This window comes from Eumetopias jubatus, unplaced genomic scaffold (genome assembly GCF_037043125.1).
Source record: "Eumetopias jubatus isolate StellerSeaLion01/CBP00866 unplaced genomic scaffold, mEumJub1_p1.0 scaffold_10, whole genome shotgun sequence".
NCBI classification, from domain to species: Eukaryota; Metazoa; Chordata; class Mammalia; order Carnivora; family Otariidae; genus Eumetopias; species Eumetopias jubatus.
The window spans coordinates 106,522,316-106,541,696 of NW_028274816.1; the positions used below are offsets into that span (position 1 = coordinate 106,522,316).

The following is a 19,381-nucleotide window of genomic DNA, read 5'->3' on the forward strand; positions in this document are numbered from 1 at the left end:
GGAAGCAAAAACCTCTACAAACACAAAATGGTTAAAATATGATTTAACTTCATCTGATGGGAGTTGTTCCCGAAAAGTGGTAATTTTGGGGAAATCCAATCCGATCAAACTTTAAGCACACTGAGAGGGTATTCTATTTAAAGCAGTCAGTGTCCTTCAGTTTTGAAAGGCCCAGAAGTCTTTCCTTTAAAAAAATAACACACATATTGTGCACAAGGCACATACACAAAACAAGCCGCATACAATTTTAGGAGATCCTGTGCCCTAAGCAAAGAATCCATCCAGTATCTTGAAGGGACCCACAGTTAAAAGGCACTCACCAATAATCCTTTTTCTAAATGAACAGAGTGGTGAAAGCCCAATTTTTCAGGCTAATAAATCTGTATTTTTATATGCCAGGTTTATTTCAAGTAGAATTTGCCCCGAGAATGCAAATTCGTGCTTTCGGTTTTTACGTAAACAGACGCACAGGTGATCAGCAAGTGCTTGAGACATATCTGTACTTTTCCCAAGAAATTCTTACCAGTGTGTGTTTTCATGTGTTCGTCGAAGTACTGCTTCATGTTGAAATCCTTGCCACACCACTGGCACATGAACTGTTTGTGCCCAATGTGGATGCTCATGTGGGAGCGTAGCTGGTACTTGTATTGAAACCTTTCGTCACAGTTCTGTATTGGACACAGTGGAGATTTTTGAATGCCAAGCACAGTAGCTTTACCTGAGCCCACCCTACAAAGTCTCTGAGATTAGGTTTCTTTTTCACACTTAAAATAGGACCTGCTGTGTCAACTATTTGGCTCCGCTCTATTTCTGCTGCTCAGTTATTCATAAAAGGGGGATTTTCTCAAATAATTAGCACTGAAGTTACACCCAACTTCTCTGGATTACTGAGGGAAGACAAATAACTCATCGTGTGTTATTCCCGGGCTTAACCTAGTCTGAGAAGTTAAGATGACCTTTATCTGGCTGTGAGCTGACATGGGGCACTCGCTCAGGGCGTGTGTCTGGAGGGCCTCTTGCCTGTCCTATGCACACCTCTCCCTCACCGCTCACCACGAACACAAAAGCTCGTCCCTTAGGCCTGGGGGGCAGCACGTTCCTTACCTCGCATCTGAAGGGCTTCTCTCCAGAATGCTGCAAGGAGTGCACCTTGAGGGACATGCTGCGTTTGAATGACTTTCCACAGGTTTCGCATGTAAATGGCATGTCTTTCGTGTGTGCTGCAACACAGAATGCACTGTGCTCAAAATAAGCCCACCGAAAAGCTCAAGCTGGGAAAGCTCATGTCCTTTGCTGGGACTGCAAGGAACTCAAGCCATCTGGACTTTCTACACTTTAATTTGTGAGGCCTTAATAGCAACGTTCTGAAGATAAACAGAAATCACAAGGTTGGAAAGGAACCTGTCCCGGGCCAGTCGGTGATGCTTACGGAGGACATGCTGCAGTTAGTTTCGACAAGTCAGAACGGATTAAAGGAAGGCGTTCCTCGGATCCTGCCCCACCCGAAGCGTAAAACACACCAAAGAACAAGGACAAATTAGAGGCATGAGAGAAAAGCAGAAGAAACTTACCAACCATGTGTTTCCGCACATGAGCCATGGTATAGAATTTCTTCTCACAAATTTCACAGGAAAACTTCTTTTCTGCATATCCATGGACGATCTTGATGTGTTCGTGAAGGGACCAGAGTTTCTTGAAAGATTTGTTACAGGAAACACACTGAGCAGGATAAATAGAAATAATCTTTATTTACAGGGGCTTGCGGAAAGCCGTAGCTGCCTACTGGCTGATGAAACGGGCATGCTAGAGATTCGTGGCAAAAGGCCAGAATCCAAACAAACGAATGCCAGTCCTCCGAGGAGTCCAGATGCCAACACCAACATCTGTATGTTCTATTTTTCAAGATGCATCTTTTAGAGATGCTTTGGGAGTACGAAAACAATGACAAAAAGTAAGACAAAAAGAAGTGGAAAGTTCCGCTAATAGAAAAGACTTGACTGCTTTTAATCAGTATAGTACCAATGGAGAAGAACCAAGTTTTCAAAAATAAATGGATTACCAAGAGCAGCTGCTTCCTACACATAGGTCACTAAGCGGTTAACAGGTATTTACCAGGGAATACAAACTAATTTTAAATGAGCATAAATAAAAATGAGATAAAACACATATTAACAGTTATAGATCTGTGGAAGTGTAACAATGTTTCTGTACCTTAAAGAAGGCATTTGGAAGATTTCATTAACACAAATTAGTGAGATTTTATTGTATTTTCCCATATCTAATTTACTCTATAGGACATGTCCCTTCTAAGCCACCAGTATCATCCCCCCTCTCCCTGGTAGCCAGCCCCCGATCGCCGGTACACGCATCTGCAGGAAACACACGCAACAGTGCCTAGTTCAGTTCCTTGTATTATGAATCGGTAACAGTCTGGAGTATCAGGCCTAAAGGGTATCAGAATAAAGTGCTTCTGGTTAAAGCAAAACAATACTAGAAAGTTCTGGGTACCCACCAACTCGGAGACATTTAAGGGAACAAGTTAGCTATTCACTGGAAATAGAAATCTCTGAACATTACAGTCACTTCAGGAAACAAGGACTCTGAGAAGAGTGAAAAAAATAAATAAGGCTCTGGTTGGACCCGCTCGAGAGAAGGACAGACCTACCCCTACAAGCCACTGTGCAGGGCAGGGTTTCAGTTTTTACTCGTTACTAGGCCGCCAGGATCATGAGGGTTTATACGTATGAACAAAGCAGTATTCTTCAGGAATGTAAAGAGAGCCCTTTCAGCAGAATCCACAAAACCTGAATGCAAGCTGAAGTGCCTTATGGTGAGCAACAGTGAGGAAAGCCACAGAATGAGGAGGTAGTAAATGTTTTCTTTCTGTAACTTAATAAAGCAAATTTAAGTAAAAAACCCTCAAACAAAGAAACCACAACTTTATGGATATCGGTAGATACACCTTTCAGCAATGAGTCATCAGAGAACCCGAGTCTGACCCCTAGGGTGCAGCACTGCATCACACTGCCCTCGGCCTGAACTGTCACAACCAACTCATAACCAAGCAAGGCCAGTGGTAGTTACCGGAGGGTCTGGGCGCCACGGCTCTGCCTTCTTTTATTACCGAGCGTGTAAGAGACCAAGTCACAACTGATGAATCAAAAAGCAATTAATTTTTGGCAAACATAGTTTATATTTAAAAAAATCCCTTTAAAGTAAAGCAGTGATCTCAGTTGTTGATTAAAAGCGAGAGGTGAAGTGAAAAAGAAGGAGCACTCCAGAGCAAGCGCACTCCAAGAAACAAACCAAAACAAAACAATTGTATTTTTCAAAAGAAGTTTGGCTTAAATATGGCACAACACATTTGTATTTTACATATCTGATGGAGATAGTAATAGACTTACCTTTTATGAATATTCATTAATATGCACTCACAGGTACAAACCAATACAGCTCAACATAATATAATTCACTCGACAGAATATAATTAGCACACCTCTTAACCTATCACAATATAGTCCTTTCAAGACATCGGCCTGGTTTGAAAACCACATTCTATTACCTTAATAATACTGTACAGTAGCATTACGTAACCCTACCGCCAGGTGGGCAACATTTTCAACCAGCTCAGCCTCTGTTTAAAGTTTGCATATTCCCATGGGCTCAGCCTCTTGATAAATTTAATGTTGTCATCTCTCCACTGGTAAAAGCAAACTCACTCCTGAAGATCTTCCATTTTCACCGGTCTGAGTCATTATGGTTTTTGTCCCCATCAGCTGCACTAGAATCTGGCATCCTTCCAAACCTAGAAGGGGACCTCTCTCTATTCCTGACCTTCACTCAGTATCTCCCACCTTGACAGAGAAGATGCCAGAATGAATTATATATTACACGTCTCACAACAGTGACTCTCAGTGCAAAGTCGGTGTTGACTTTACCTCCTGGGCAATCAATCACCTAGAACAGATTCCCCCTTCCAGTGTGCCTGCGTTCCCACTAGTCCAGCGTCAGGTAAGTGTAATGCTTTTGAAAGAAAAGGTTAAGCCCGGGTTTTGAAAAGACCAAAGCAGGAGCTTTTAAAAAAGATACATCGGTGAAAACTGTCCCTTCAGCCTCTACTGCATTTATTCTCTTGGGCAGATACCAGGTGAGTCTGAACAGCCAGGTGCTATCCTGGAAAGTGTGCCCTCTCGGTGGTGAGACCTACCTGAATATTTTTTTCACAGTCTGTTTGCTGGTGAAGGGACAGCTCACTTTCCAGGACAAACTTCTTGCCACACTTATCACAAATCTGCATGCGCCTGTGAGTAACGTTCATGTGCTTCTCCAGGTACCAGCGAGTATTAAACACCCTGGGGCACTTCTCACAGGTCAGAGTCTCTTTCTCTTCACACTTAGCTTTCTGGACGGGCGCTCTGGGCTCCTTGGCAGCCCGCTTCTTACGCTTCGGTGGCTCTACGCTCTTCCTACGCCCTCTTGTCGTCCTGGGAGTCGGGGAAGTGGCGGCCGTGGCCGCGGAGCCAGCTCTCCTGGTTCTCCTATGTGGGACGCTGGCCTTCTCCGCTGTCTTCTCCTTCTTCTTCTGCCTCCTGTTCTCTCCATAGTCATTGCTGTCATCGGTGGCTTCTTCCTCACTCTCCGCCTCCTCCTCGCTGCTTGTCTTAAGAACAGGAGTCTCTTTGGACTGAGAAGAGACACCCTTTTCCCCTTTAGACACATTTAATGTTTGGTTATTAAGGTTTACCTCCACTATGATCTGCTCCCTTTTGTAAGAAACCTCCTCCTCCTCCTCTTCGTCCGTGTCATCAGAGTTCTCCCGGTCTTCCTTAACGGCGCGCACGTCAGACACCGCCCTCGGCTCCCTGAAATACGGCTGTTCCTCGGCTTCGTGGAGATGGGGCTTGCTCATCTTGGGGTCCACTAACACAGAATAAGGACTTCCCGATTCCCTTTTGTACACTTTGGTGGACAGGTCAAGTTCTTGGTTGGCACCATGATAAAAGGCAGATGGCACTGGAGCCCGACGGCTATCTTCTTGGGCCATCCCTGCTGCATGCACGGCGCAGCTTTCCACCCGCTCCTGGCGAGAGCTGGCTGCGTGGCTCATGGGTGAGTGGCCCGATGCAGAACGCAGATCAGACTGTAGAGAAATAGCTTTAAAACAGGGTAATTATTAAGACTCAAATCTTTTTCCATCCACAAAGAATCACTCAAAAAAAAAAAAAAAAAGGTATTCCTGGAACCTGTGTGTGATTCTTCCAGTGTGGCAGCACCAAAGCTTAGGTCAGAAGGTTTGGTATTATGGCAAGAGCAGAGCACTAGTGACTTTTCTTCTGAGGAGAGCTGCAACTGACTTGGAGCATCTTATCTACAAAGAAAAGCAAAGAGGAAAAAAGGTCAGATACCATGATTTCCTTCTCATAGCATGCACATACATCATACAACACAGCTGAAAATGATTCGACTCTTTACAGAGGCAATTCTTTATGCTGCTTAAATGGTTCGTATATAAAGTGGGCCATTATTTTACTGGGCTACTGGTTTACTAAACTCAACACAATTTTGTTAGAATGCAAATTCTGAGATAGCAGGAGTCTATCTGTCCAGTGCCCTGAGGATCCTTACAGCTTAGCACAGTGCCAAGCACTTAGGTGTTCAGTACACAGCTGATGACAAAATGAATTATGTACTAGTGCATGGCATTCATTGTGCTAGATGCTACAGGGCACGCTGATATGACGGAAGATATGGTCTCTGTCCACAGGGAGTTTATAGTCTTGTCATATAAACAGGTGTCCTAGGTGAAACACACAAGAGCTTTCTGCTGGCTGGCTTTGTTTTCAACATCAGTCACTACCATCCACCACAGTTAGGGCTCAAAGAACAAAGCTGGCTGTGAGCTAGGCACTGTGCACCAGGGAAATAAAACAGCTAGCTGAAGTAAGAAGAGACAGAAGAGACAGAAAATGTCCATGGCCTTAAATAATGTATAATCTCGGTAGAGATACTATCATAGATATTACTGGTTTCAGATTCATCAGAGTAATTTCAAAGTTGCTAAGTATTTTTAAGTTTGTTCCATGCGTAGCTCACTAAATCCACTCAAGAGCTGGGGAATTTTTCATGTGTCAGTTGCACAGAAGTCTAATAAATTCTAAGAAACAGTAACCATCAGGTTGATATGGTTCCAAGAAAAATGAAACCATCCATTAAAAAAAAAAAAGAGAGAGAGAGGGGCGCCTAAATTGCTTTGTGACATAGCTCACATTGCTGTTTAGCCACCCACCTCATCCCTGAGTCGTATGACTGTCACTGCAAGCACATACCCCGTCTAGCTGACAGAAGGCAGGAAACTAGCATTCGCTGAGGGCCTGCCATGTGCACCAGCAGGCAAAGGTGCTTCTCCTTATTCCTATTTAACAGCCACCACAAGACTCTGGGGGTGGTTTTTAAACTCATTTTTGATTTTTTATCGAAGTGATCACTAAAAAAAGAAAAGCACACATCGTTGTCCAAGTCACATACACGGCATGGTTTCTAACAAAAAGAGTAGCCCTCTGCCGACTCCATCCTATCTGATCCCATAGCCTGGAAACGAAAATGTTCAACTACATTAGCTCCTCCTCCCCAGCATTTCCTTCCATATTTTTTTAAAAGATTTTTATTTATTTATTTGACAGAGAGAGAGAAAGAGAGCACAAGCAGGGGGAGCGGCAGGCAGAGGGAGAGGGAGAAGCAGGCTCCCCGCGATGCGGGGCTCGATCCCAGGACCCTGGGATCATGACCTGAGCCGAAGGCAGACGCTTAACTGACTGAGGCACCCAGGCACCTCTCCTTCCATATTTCTAAACATGATTATGTTTCTATTTCTTGATTTTTTTCATTTTAAGATGTTACTACTTGTCTCCCACTATGGTTTTTCTCACCTTATCGCTCCCAATCCTCCCTCCATCCTCCTGATAGAGTTCTATCACAGCTTTTTCTTAAATCAATATTCTTACATTATGATGACTCTACTATGTAGTCCACAACTACTCTGTCATTCCTCTGTTACTGTCTTCTGTTTTCTTTGTCCTTATGGATTTGTTCTTTTAAAAAAAGTGATTTTGGGATGCCTGTGTGGCTCAGTCGGTTGAGTGTCCAATTCTTGATTTTGGCTCGGGTCATGAGATCGAGCCCTGTGTCGGGCTCTGTGCTTTGCGTGGAGCCTGCTTGGGATTCTCTCTCTCTCCCCCTCTGCCCTTCCCACCACTACCCCACCCACCCCCCGGCTTACAAAAAATAAATAAAAAATTTAAAAAAAATTTAAAAATAGGGACGCCTGGGTGGCTCAGTCGGTTAAGCGTCTGCCTTCGGCTCAGGTCATGGATTCCAGGGTCCTGGGATCAAGCCCCACATCAGGCTCCCCTCCCTGCTCAACGGGGAGCCTGCTTCTCCCTCTGCCTGCCGTTCCCCCTGCTTGTGCTCTCTCTCTCTGATAAACAAAATCTTTTTAAAAAAATTAAAAAGTGATTTTACTTTCATTTCAGTAGAATTTCAGAAAGGCCTGGTGATAAATGCCACCATGTTTTACTTGACATCTGTAGATGTATTTGTACTTGTTTGTGTTTATAAATGAGGAAATTATGCCTCTAAGAGGCTAAATAATTTGTCTAAGATTACATATCTCTTAAATGACGGAAGCAGTGCTCGACCCAGGCCTGCCTGACTCCACGGCTCATGGTCTGTTTCTACTCTGGCAAATGACACTCGAAAATAACTTAAGTTTGGTTGTCCCTATAACCACATATTTTGCACATATCAAAATTTCACACTTCATATTTTAAGCAGGAAGATCTCAGTGGCTTTTAATTCTACTTAGCCTTATTTTGCATGTGCCAAAACTTCTGACCCATGGAACTAATCTGAACTACTACAAATACCATTAAACTTACTCACATAATTATCTCAAATTAAGCAAGGGAGGAGAAATAGTAAAATTCAATTAACCAGCAAAAGCTAGGAATTAAACAAAAAGCAGGAAGACAGAGAAAAATAATTGAGGGGAAATCCTCTGTGGTCATAATGAATGTGTTCTTCCCAAAGACCTCTGGGCTCTCAGCCTTCTTCCCACGTGGCAGGACTGCCTGTCCTGACCCTGACCCTGACCCCGCCCCCTCCCCTGCCGTTGGGTAGGGCCATGTGACTACTGCTGGAAGGTAGCGCCTCCTGAGTAGAAGCGGCATGCAGAAGGACAGGGCATTTTCTAACCCATCAGACCCTCTGGATCTCTTTTCCCTCTCCCACAGGGACTACCAATCTTCAAAATGACAACTGCTGTCACTGCTATCCACCCGGGTCCTAGAGTGACGAAAATGATTTACAGACTACGCACGGTGCAGTGGATTTTCTCTTTCTTTTTCATTTAATTTTACACAGAGTGTGTTTTTAAAACCTCTGAGATCTTGTGTTGGTTAGTACTATAGCATCATGCATAATCTGGCCTCTCCTAGCTGATACAGATGAAATCCAGAAGTGGGTGCTGCCTCATCCAGAAAACTCAAATATATGGCAAAGGCTTAGGAGCTGGTGAAAAGGAGCAAGGAAATGGGTACAGGAGGCTGACAGGACAGCAGTGGTGAAATTCTCAGTGAGACTATCACCTACTTATCTCAGAAGACAGAGAACTCACAGCTCTAACAGGAAAATGGACTGTGAAGACAGTGTGTTGGGTTACTGTTGGCCGTATCCGACAAATTATTACATGAAAAGGATGAATTCAGAAAAGAACTGATGGGTTTATAATCAGGATTAAAGGAGTTCAGAAAGTCAGCGATCTGTAAGGCTGGAAGAAGCAGATGCTTAACAAAAAACAGAGAAAGTCTTGAGCTACAAATGCTAACGAGAATTCAGTCTCGAGGCAGGATCAAGCCAGAGGATGTGCCCCTACAACCACTGATTAAACCTCCTGATGGATTAAGGCGGTGCCCAGTAAAATAGCTTTTCTAAAAGACACACCGGGAGGTCCTCTCACCTAAGCAGTTTCTTAGGGTATTTTGCTACAAAGCCCATTTCTCTAATGTGAATTCGTTCAAATGCTGTTAGTAAATGGGGAAGTGATGTCAGTGTAACACCAAAGTCCTGTTGGTTAATATGAGATCTCCCCCTGCAAGTTAATGTTTAAAAGGATCAAGAGAAAGCTTTGTCACAACGAACGAGACAGCCTGAGCGGTACACAACGGCCGTGAGAAAGAAGCCGAACACCCTACTTCTGTCCCTTCTTTTGATGCAAGTAGTCGCTGGTTCACCTGCTTCACCACGAAACCTTCCACTTTATAGCTGGTGAAGTTGAGGGCGTATGTCTCCCCTCCTGTTTTTAAAAGTTTTTGATGGGGCGCCTGGGGGGCTCAGTCGTTAAGTGACTGCCTTGGGCTCAGGTCATGGTCCCGGGGTCCTGGGACCGAGCCCCACGTCGGGCTCCCTGCTCGGCGGGGAGTCTGCTTCTCCCCCAGCCTGCCGCTCCCCCTGCTGGTGCTCTCTCTCTGTCAAATAAATAAATAAATCTTTAAAAAAATTTAAAAAAAGTTTTTGATCACCAAAGCCTACACATCTCATACGTCGAATTTTTAATTATAATGAAATTGGTCTCTATTGTAAGCGAATGTCTTCAAGATCCCAATCTCAGAGGAGGAAACAACCACCCAGGGGATTAAGCCTGGAAAGGTTCAACTGACTGATGCTGGGTGCGTATGCCAACGGAGATTTAGTATATTTATAATATATATTTAATATATTTATTGATTGTAATACATTTATTATAATTATTGTTGTTTTTACTAGTGTACTGGTTACAATGTTTCACAGATTTTGAGTCCCCTGCCACAATCTGATTTTTTCCATAAGCCCCATTTATTTTAATGTATGACTGCAGAATCCAGGAAGGCCTGTATGGCAGTATAGCAGAAATACCTGTATTCAAAATTAAGTCAAGGAAGAAGTATGGGGCCATTAAGACAGACAGCTACGTAGCAAATTTAAGTATGATTAGGAAAGAACTGTGGCTGGGGCTAAGGCCCATGGAGCTGACTGGAAACTAATAAATAAAAAGCCAATTAAATTTTTGAGAGTTATACTGCCAAAAGAACCTCCAGACTGGGTTAAAAGAGACGGTGACTGTTCAAGACTTCAAGTGGTCTCTGGGTTCTCAGGCATCTATGGCAGGAAGTAGATAAGAAAGTTGTCCATTCCTCTAAGGGGGTGTATTCTTCATTGTCCATTTCACATACAACCAAAGAAGATAATAGGAAAAGAAGAAAAGGAGGAGGCAAGCTAGGGAGGAAAGAAGACAGACAAGTGAGCTACTCCTAACGAGCCAAATCAGGGTCTATTTGAGAACATTCCCCAGCCCTGAGGAGGCCCTCTCAATGACTGCTCAGAGTTCAGAATTTGCTGCCTATCTCCTATTCTTCCCCCTTTCAAATGGGAGTATTTTTATTTGCTGCTGATAGTCCTGATTGCATTTTGTATGTGGGGGCAATGATCATGTGTCCATTTCTTTCACAAGTCTCTGGACCGAGAAAAGCAACCTCTGGATCCAACGTGGAGACTACCGTGCATCACCTCCTCACCAACAGACCACCGATCATCACACCCTTGCGTCACTCAAGAGATCCTGGACTTTGATGCCATGACTGGAGAGGACCTTGGGGTTCCCTACCGTGTGGAGGGAGGGAGTATATTTTGCCTATGACCAGAAGGATGGCGCTGTTTATCAAGTGTTTTCAGCTGTCTCTCTGGCGAAGGCAATGCCGCACTGGCCGTCTCCGCCACTGCCATGCAGGACTACCTGACTAGTTCTGGCCATCATGTTGTGAAATGAGAGATGTGCATCACTGCGGAGCTACTGCATTTCACTGCTAACAAGAGACCCTCCAGGCCTCTTTCTCGACTCTGGCCTGGTGACCAGCAATGTACAAGAGGACGGTTATTCCATCAACCTGCATCACTGAGTGACAGGAACAGAGCTTCCCTGCTGATTGATCATGGCCATGCAGGGAGAAAGCAAGCCTTCACTAATTTAAGCCACTGAGACTGGGGAGTGACTTGCTACAGCAGCACCACCTAGCTAATGTAGTTCTCTATGAGTACGTACATGTATCAGCTATCTCAGTCCTCAGCTAGAGGGCACAGAAAAAAGTACCAAGTGAAAGAAGGGGCTGAATTCACAGCGGAAGTTAGAAAATAAAATAAGCCTCTTCTTTCTTTTAAAAAATTACAGTTAGAGCACTTTATTCTATTTTAAATGACGCACACGCATATGCATTGCCATATCTCCCCATTATCACAATAAGGGAAACTCACAAAAACATCAATAAACCACACAGTCACAACAGAAGATGTAGTCTGTTCACTTTGAGGCACACATAGGCTTTCTGCCCACATATTACTTTCTTCATTTGATTCTGGCACCTTTTCCCTTCTCTCAGTTTTGACGATAATCTTCCTTTATTCTCCTTCCAGAAGATTTAAACTATCTCCTAAGAGCACAACTGAGTAACCTTTACAAAACCAAAAGCACATTAGGGAAATCAGAACATTCCATGTTTCATTATCCAACTCTTAATGTGTATCCTCAGTTCTAACTTACTTACTACAAATCATCTTAACTTCATTTTTTAGAATACTCCCTAGGTGAATACACGGAGCTCTAAGAACCTGAAAGCAGACAGAAGCAGCAAATAAAGAAATAACCCTCATTGATATTTAAAGCTGTTTAAATTCATCTCTCTTTGGTATTAAAACAAGTTCTTAGAGATCATTTTCTCCTGCTTCTTAAAATAAATTCCAAACTAAAGTGGGTCATTCCTTAGTGTCTTGCTATAATTAACATTACACAACTTAGGAAAAAATGTGGTATGTTTGTTAAAGGATATACAAATTGAGAAGCAACCAGTCCTGGCACTCCACGTGCTTGACCAGCCACTGGGAAGAAAATACAATCTTAAGAAAAAAATTAGGGGGGGCGCCTGGGTGGCTCAGTTGGTTAAGCGACTGCCTTCGGCTCAGGTCATGATCCCGGAGTCCCGGGATCGAGTCCCACATCGGGCTCCCTGCTCGGCGGGGAGTCTGCTTCTCCCTCTGACCCTCCCCCCTCTCGTGCTCTCTCTCTCTCTTTCTCTCTCTCATTCTCTCTCTCAAATAAATAAATAAATAAAATCTTTAAAAAAAAAAGAAAAAGAAAAAAATTAGGGGCGCCTGGGTGTCTGTTGGTTAAGCTTCTTACTTCAGCTCAGGTCATGATCCCAGGGTCCTGGGGTTGAGCACGGCATCGGGCTCCTTGCTGAGCAGGGAGTCTGCTTCTCCCTCCCTCTCCCTCTGCCCCTCCCTCCGCTCATGCTCTCTCTCTCTCTCAAATTAATAAATAAAATCTTTAAAATAAATAAATAAATCTTAAAAAAAGAAAAATTAGAAAATATAATAGCATATTATAGATAGTAAAGTACAACTTCCAGAATGCGCTTCTTTCTCATGCCATTTTTTTCCCCAAGTGGACTGCAAAATAAGTTTGCACAGTCTTCAAGAATGTTTATTTACATTTAGTCTTAAAAGAAAAATAACTTTGTTCCCTAAAACATTTTAACAGTTAATTTTCGAAAAATCCAACAGTTTTCTTTCTATTAAAACACGTACCTATACATCCTCCTCCTATGTTAAAAACATTCTATTTGGGGCGAGTCTTTTCAGGTTGAAAGGGGAACTCCGTAGAGCGTATCACTCTGCCACCTACGCTTATCCCACCTGCAGAGCCACTTCCATCAGCCCATTTCCAAAGCTCGAACGACCTGTGCACTGCCAGACCGTGGTCCTGAGTGCAGAGTTTTCTAAACCATACAACTATCCGTGAGGCTCAGGCCAGAAGTACAACTATCAAGAAATGGAAAGGGACAAGGAGGGAAAGAGAAGTGCGTATCAGTAAAATTCGTCCCCAAAAAAAGATTCACTAGGAAGAATGGGCAGGATGACAGTCAGGTCTGTGATAATAATGGTCTGATACTTTACTCAAAGCTTATGTCTTTTGCAGAAGGCTACTCACTTCTTTCTTATTAGGAAAGTATGTTAGTGACACACTTGCCAAGTAACAACTAATCTCAAAGTCTTTGGACAGTCACATAGCTTATTTAACAACTACTATTCACTTGAGTAAAAAAAAAAAAAGTAGAAATCTGAAAGTTCAGAAGAGAAAAATCACACCTAGTTGGGAAAAATCAGGAAAGGTCGGTAAGGACAATGTATTTATTTCAGAAAAGGTTGAAGGGCAGATATATATATGTATATTATATTACATGTAATAAAACAAACACAATTAAGCAAGATAAATTAAAAATAAGTAAAAAAACTGAAGTAGGAAAGATAATACTGGGAATTAGCATAAAATAAAAGCACAAATACTAAATAATCTATCAGTACCGGCAAAAATAAAAATTTAAATATCTGAATTATAATTTTAAAAACTTTTTTACAAGAATGTGTTCCTTACGAAATAATTATTTCATTTCCCTACCTGGTAATTAAGTTGAGTTTAAAACTCGTGTCCACACTAAAAGCTTAATTTTTTTAAAGATTTGTTTATTTGAGAGAGAGAGAGTGTGTGTGAGTGGGGGTAAGGGGCAGAGGGAAAGGGAGAGAGAGAATCCCCAAGCAGACTCCACGTAGAGTGCAGAGCCCGACCCGGGGCTGGATCCCAGGATCCTGAGATCATGACCTGAGCTGAAATCAATAGCTGACCGCTTAACCAACTGAGCCACCCAGGTGCTCCTAATTTTTTTTTTTTAAGATTTTATTTATTTGAGAGAGAGAGAAAGAGAGAGAGCACAAGCAGGGGGAGAGGGAGAGGGAGAAGCAGAGAGCCCTCTCAGCTCCCTGCTGAGCAGAGAGCCCAATGTGGGGCTCGATCCCAGGACCCCGGGATCATGATCTGAGCTGAAGGCAGATGCTTAACCAACTGAGCCACCCAGGCACCCCTAATTTTTTTCTTAATACAGTAGGTTCTACTTGTCTGAAATGAATGAAATCTTACTGTGTCCTTGTCTTTTTCTTAAAAAGAACCTCTAAGAGTAAAACAACTTTCAAGATACTGACAATGGAAATCTGACTACTTAAGATCCTAAACTGCTATGTAATTTTAACAAGTGCAGTAAGAATTATTCGGACCTCTCTGATCTTCTTTTATATAAAACAAGCTACATTATATGGCAAAGAATGTGTGACCAAACAGGCTTAATGATGGGACCAATAACTACAGTTTATTTTTAACCAGAGCTTTGGTACTGTCAACCCTGAAATTTTACCACTCTATCCCTCAGCCACCTTGAAATGTGGGGGCCAAGAAAACAAACTGCACAGCTGAAAGCTCGGGGAATTGTACTCTCTGACTGACCAAGTGTATACGGTAGTGGTGATAATAACTTGCATTTATATGCTGTTTTTCAGTTTGCACAGAGCACATTTATCATACATCTGTTAAATATGTATTAAGTGCCTACTATGTGTTCGGCATTGTAGAAGCTGGAGCCATCAAGGTGTTCAAAGGTCTAACTAGGGAGGCAGACACGGAACCAGTAATCACAGTACTACGTTATAAGGACAACTACAAAAGACAGCCCAGCCCAGGGGTGAAGAGCCCACAATGAAGCCTGGCCACCTGCACTGGAAACCTGGCTCTGACACATACTAGAGCTAGGTGGCCTTGGGAGAATTATTTAACCTCTCTACGTCTCATTTTCTGCAACTGTAAAATGGGGATAATAATTGTGTCTACCTCATGGTGTGTTACCGGGATTAAATGAGTTAAGTATAGATGCTTACAGAGCACTGTTATAAGCGTTTCTTGAATGAACACACTCACCTCTACATATAAGGAATAGAGGCAGCGCAGAAAATGGAGGTGATTAACTGGTGTAGAAGGTGGTGGACCCGGCAGAGGAAGTTTCAGAGATGAGACAAAGCTGGAGCTGGTTTTGAAGGACAAGCAGAAGTCAGAGAGATGAAGAAGGGAAGCAGGCAGGTTGCATGCAAGAAACTCAACATGAACAAGACAGGAATGAAACCACATAGGGTTTTGTTTGTAAGCAGCATTGCCCTACACTGACTTAGGACTGTTGTTCCTATTTCACAGCTAAGGCTCAATTTAATAACTTTCACCCTGTCATTGCTTGTTAAGTGATGGAGTAAGGACTGGAATTCTTGTTTTCTAACTCCTCGTCCCAGTTTACCAACCATCTTCTATTGAGCTAACATGGTAGATAACAATTACTTCAAAAGATGTACAAAAGATGTATTTAGGCCTTGAACAAAAAAAATACCTCTAATGACACAAAGTAAAAAATAAAATTCTAGACTAGTATTCAAGGGTCTAAGTTTTAACCGTAGCTAGTGAATGCCCACCTCCCTCCACAACGCCTTGAATATTGGATTAATTCACATGGAGGGCGCCTGGGTGACACAGTTGGTTAAGCGTCTGCCTTCGGCTCAGGTCATGATCCCGGGGCCCTGGGATCGAGCTCCGCATCCGGCTCCCTGCTCAGCTGGGAGTCTGCTTCTCCCTCTCCCACTCCCCCTGCTTGTGTTCCCTCTCTCGCTGTGTCTCTCTCTGTATAAATAAAATCTTAAATAAATAAATAAATAAATCTTTTTAAAAAAATTCACACGGGTACATTTCAGTTTTCAGAGTGACTCCTCTGCACTTTGTGTTTCACAGTAACCAGTCTGACCAAGTAAAGATTTAAATTATGTTTCAGTTCATTTTCTTTTTTTAAGATTTTATTTATTTATTCATGAGAGACAGAGAGAGAGAGAGAGAGAGAGAGGCAGAGGGAGAAACAGGCTCCCAAGGAGCAGGGAGCCTGATGTGGGGCTCTATCCCAGGATCCCGGGATCATGACCTGAGCCGAAGGCAGATGCTTAACATCTGAGCCACCCAGGCGCCCCCAGTTCATTTTCTTCCAACAAAATTGTTAGGTTTTCAATGGATGAAACCTAAATAAATCTGTGGACTTTAAACTTGATGTGTGGGGCACCTGGGTGGCTCAGTTGTTAAGCGTCTGCCTTCGGCTCAGGTCATGATCCCGGGATCCTGGGATCAAGCCCCGCATCAGGCTCCCTGCTCGGCGGGAAGCCTGCTTCTCCCTCTCCCACTCCCCCTGCTTGCGTTCCCTCTCTCGCTGTGTCTCTCTCTGTCACATAACTAAATAAAATCTTTAAAAAAAAAAATAAACTCGATGTGTAAAGTGCAAGTTACAGATACAAACTTTACAGCGAAAAAAGTAGTGTCACAAGATCTGCAGCATCCTATAAATGTCCTTCATTTCAAGGGTGAGCACAAAATCAACCTGGGTTGCACGAGAAACACTACCAACACAACATGTGGGAGTCAACCTTACAACAAGCAAAACCTCAAATGACACACATCACTGTGCCATATTTTAGATAAATATTATAAAATGTTCTCAGATGCCTATATTTCATATAGTTGAAAAATACAACTAATTTTAATGCAATCTCACCTAATACAATTTCATACATCAATTATTTTTTAAGCAGTCCATCTAATCCATTATCTGTAAGAAATGGAACTGAGGAATGGCTGTCACCTTCAGTTTTAGACAAAGCTTTTATAAAAATAAAATTCCACTGTAGTTTTTTTACACATGCATTTAAGTGAGACTGCCGTTGTGCTTCCTCACGAATACGCAAGAGAAGCTGGGAGAAGAGGACATGGAAGCCGTGCTCCTCCTAAGGAGGTGCTCCTCCTAAGGTACCACCTGATTACCTTCAAGCATCAACAGTCCCCACATTTCCACAGAAGACAATAAAAACGAATATGCATTACTCATCACAGTGGCTTAAGCAACCTTAACTTTCACCCCTAACCCCCTACGGCCAAAGAAGAAATCAAATACTAAGTAGGCTACACTGCAGGACCTGGATAATCACATGGTATATTCAGAACATCTTTCCATTATTCAATTCACAAACGTCATCTATAGACAGGAGAATATAATTTAAACAAACGAGTTCTTTTTATTTTATTTTATTTTTTTAAAGAGAGAGACACAGCGCGAGAGGGACACAAGCAGGGGGAGTGGGAGAGGGAGAAGCAGGCTTCCCGCCGAGCAGGGAGCCTGATGCGGGGCTCGATCCCAGGACCCTGGGATCATGACCTGAGCCGAAGGCAGATGCTTAACGACTGAGCCACTCAGGCGCCCCACAAAGGAGTTCTTTTTTAAAAGGAGAGTAAGAATTTTGTATTACTGCTATCTTTTCCATTAAAAGTCTGACAAAGTCCTGGCTACAGGAATGCTCAAACGAAATTCTATGCCTTTAAACAGTCAGAACATACCCACAAGATACATAATCTTGGAAAGTCTCAGTCTGGCCTTGACCAAAGTTGCTTTATGGAATGCAACTAGTTAATGCACTAGTCTGTTTTCAAAATGGCTACCTGTGTGGGTACCCTGATCATTATTAACTGGTATCCTGCTCATTAGCTTTATTAAGAAAAATTAGAGACTTAAAAGGCCTTGTGAATCTTTCTTCACACTGTGGCTATGATGAGAGGCCTATCTATATGTCAAATGAAGTGATCATCATGAATTTGAATGAAAGATCCCAGAGTCCTGGGATCGAGTCCCACATCAGGCTCCCGGCTCAGCGGGGAGCCTGCTTCTCCCTCTGACCTTCTCCCCTCTCATGCTGTTTCTCTCTCTCTCTCTCTCTCTCTAATAAATAAAATCTTAAAAAAAAAGAAAATAACTGAGAAAGGCCCTCATTACATTCTCACATTTACAGAAATAAAAATCACAAATATTTCAGACATATAAACATCAGAAAATGCTAGAATTTACACATTAGACCTACCAAAAGACAAAGGACTGTTACTGTTTTCTAATTAACAGAAGATATTTTACACTTCAAAAATTAACACTTGGGGGGTGCCTGGATGGCTCACTCGGTTAAGCTTCTGACTTCAGCTCAGGTCATGATCCCAGAGTCCTGGGATTAAGCCCTGAGTCTGGCTCCCTGCTCAGCAGGGAGTCAGCAGGGAGTCTGCTTCTCCCTCTCCCTCGGCCCCTCCTCCTGCTCGTGTTCTCTCAAATAAATAAATAAGATCTTTTAAAAAAATTAATACTCGGAAAAAAAAAGTTTAACAGAAATAGTCTTCAATCAGCAGGTATAAACAAATAGTCTAAAACAAAAATATTTGACAGCAGATGAGAAGGTTTAACCCAAACCATAACATACCCAAAACATGGCCAATGGGAAAAAACAAATGGTAACATACCACCTGCCTTTTCCTTCCCATAGGTCTGTATGTTATTCTTCTTAGCAGCAATTCTTGGACTTTTGAGAATCTTTGGAAAATAAAAAATCTTCTCCCCCAGAAAAATGAACATACAAAATTTTACATGCAATTTCAAGGAGTTTGCCCATTTCCAGAAACCCGCCCATGGAACCCCTAGGGATCCCAAAACCCCAAGCTAAGCCTCATATCATAGAGAAGATTTTACTTCTCCTTATTTGTAATGTATATTTAGATTAGGTTTATAAATTAATTTTTTCTCCTCTTCCTACCCTCCTTCCTCTCAGTCTCTACAGCATATGCATGATAAGTGAATTAACAGTTGAATGAAAGAACAGTGATGAGTAACATTAAATGTAAAATAAAAGATCTTGTATGAACCCCAACATACTACTTATCCAGGTATATGACTTTGCACAAGGCAACTGATCGCACCCAGTTTCACCCTGGAAAACCAGAATAATGTACCCATGCTGATAGAATCTGGTAACAGGCAAAGTTCCCACCCAGCAGGTCGGTGGGGGGGTTCACTGCTGGCTCCTTTCTCCTTATTTGAGAAACTCTTAAAGAAGTTACAAATTATGGGTGGCAGAGCAGAGATTTATGTAATTTTAGAGTTTGCTGCACACATTTTTCCACAGTGAACATGAGGTAATGAAGATGAAAAAAGGCAAAAGATAGGGAAGGGAAAATAAGTTTGAAAAATGAAATGGGCAGAGGGCCGTGGTGGCATGGTTGGTTAAGCATCCAACTCTTGATTTCGGCTCAAGTCATGATCTCAGGGTGGTGAGATCGAGTCCGGCATCAGGCTCCACACTGACCGTGGAGCCTGATTAAAATTCTCTCTCTCCCTCTCCCTCTGCACCCCCCATTCACTCTCTCTCTTTCCCTCCGTATAAATAAATATATAGAATGAAATGGGCTAAACAGACATATGAAAAGATGCTCATCATTCATCATCAGGGAAATGCAAATCAAAACCACAGTGAGATACCACCTCACACCTGTCAGAAGGGCTAAAACCAAAAACACAAGAAACAACAA

At 42.6% G+C, this 19,381-nt stretch overlaps 1 protein-coding gene across 2 annotated transcripts in view; it reads right to left on the reverse strand.

Moving 5' to 3' along the window:
- ZNF652 (zinc finger protein 652) overlaps nucleotides 1-19,381 on the reverse strand; it is a 58,914-nt gene that overhangs the window by 14,277 nt on the left and 25,256 nt on the right. The window contains exons 2-6 of one of the 2 annotated variants that reach the window (XM_028093690.2): nucleotides 5,244-5,368; nucleotides 4,208-5,154; nucleotides 1,572-1,719; nucleotides 1,105-1,220; nucleotides 524-668 (exon numbers count right to left, since the gene is read on the reverse strand). In XM_028093690.2, the coding sequence (XP_027949491.2) occupies nucleotides 524-668; nucleotides 1,105-1,220; nucleotides 1,572-1,719; nucleotides 4,208-5,107 (1,309 nt within the window). In that variant the 5' untranslated portion in view covers nucleotides 5,108-5,154; nucleotides 5,244-5,368. Of the gene's footprint in view, nucleotides 1-523; nucleotides 669-1,104; nucleotides 1,221-1,571; nucleotides 1,720-4,207; nucleotides 5,369-19,381 lie in introns of both variants that reach the window. The other variant, XM_028093687.2, reaches the window with a different exon arrangement.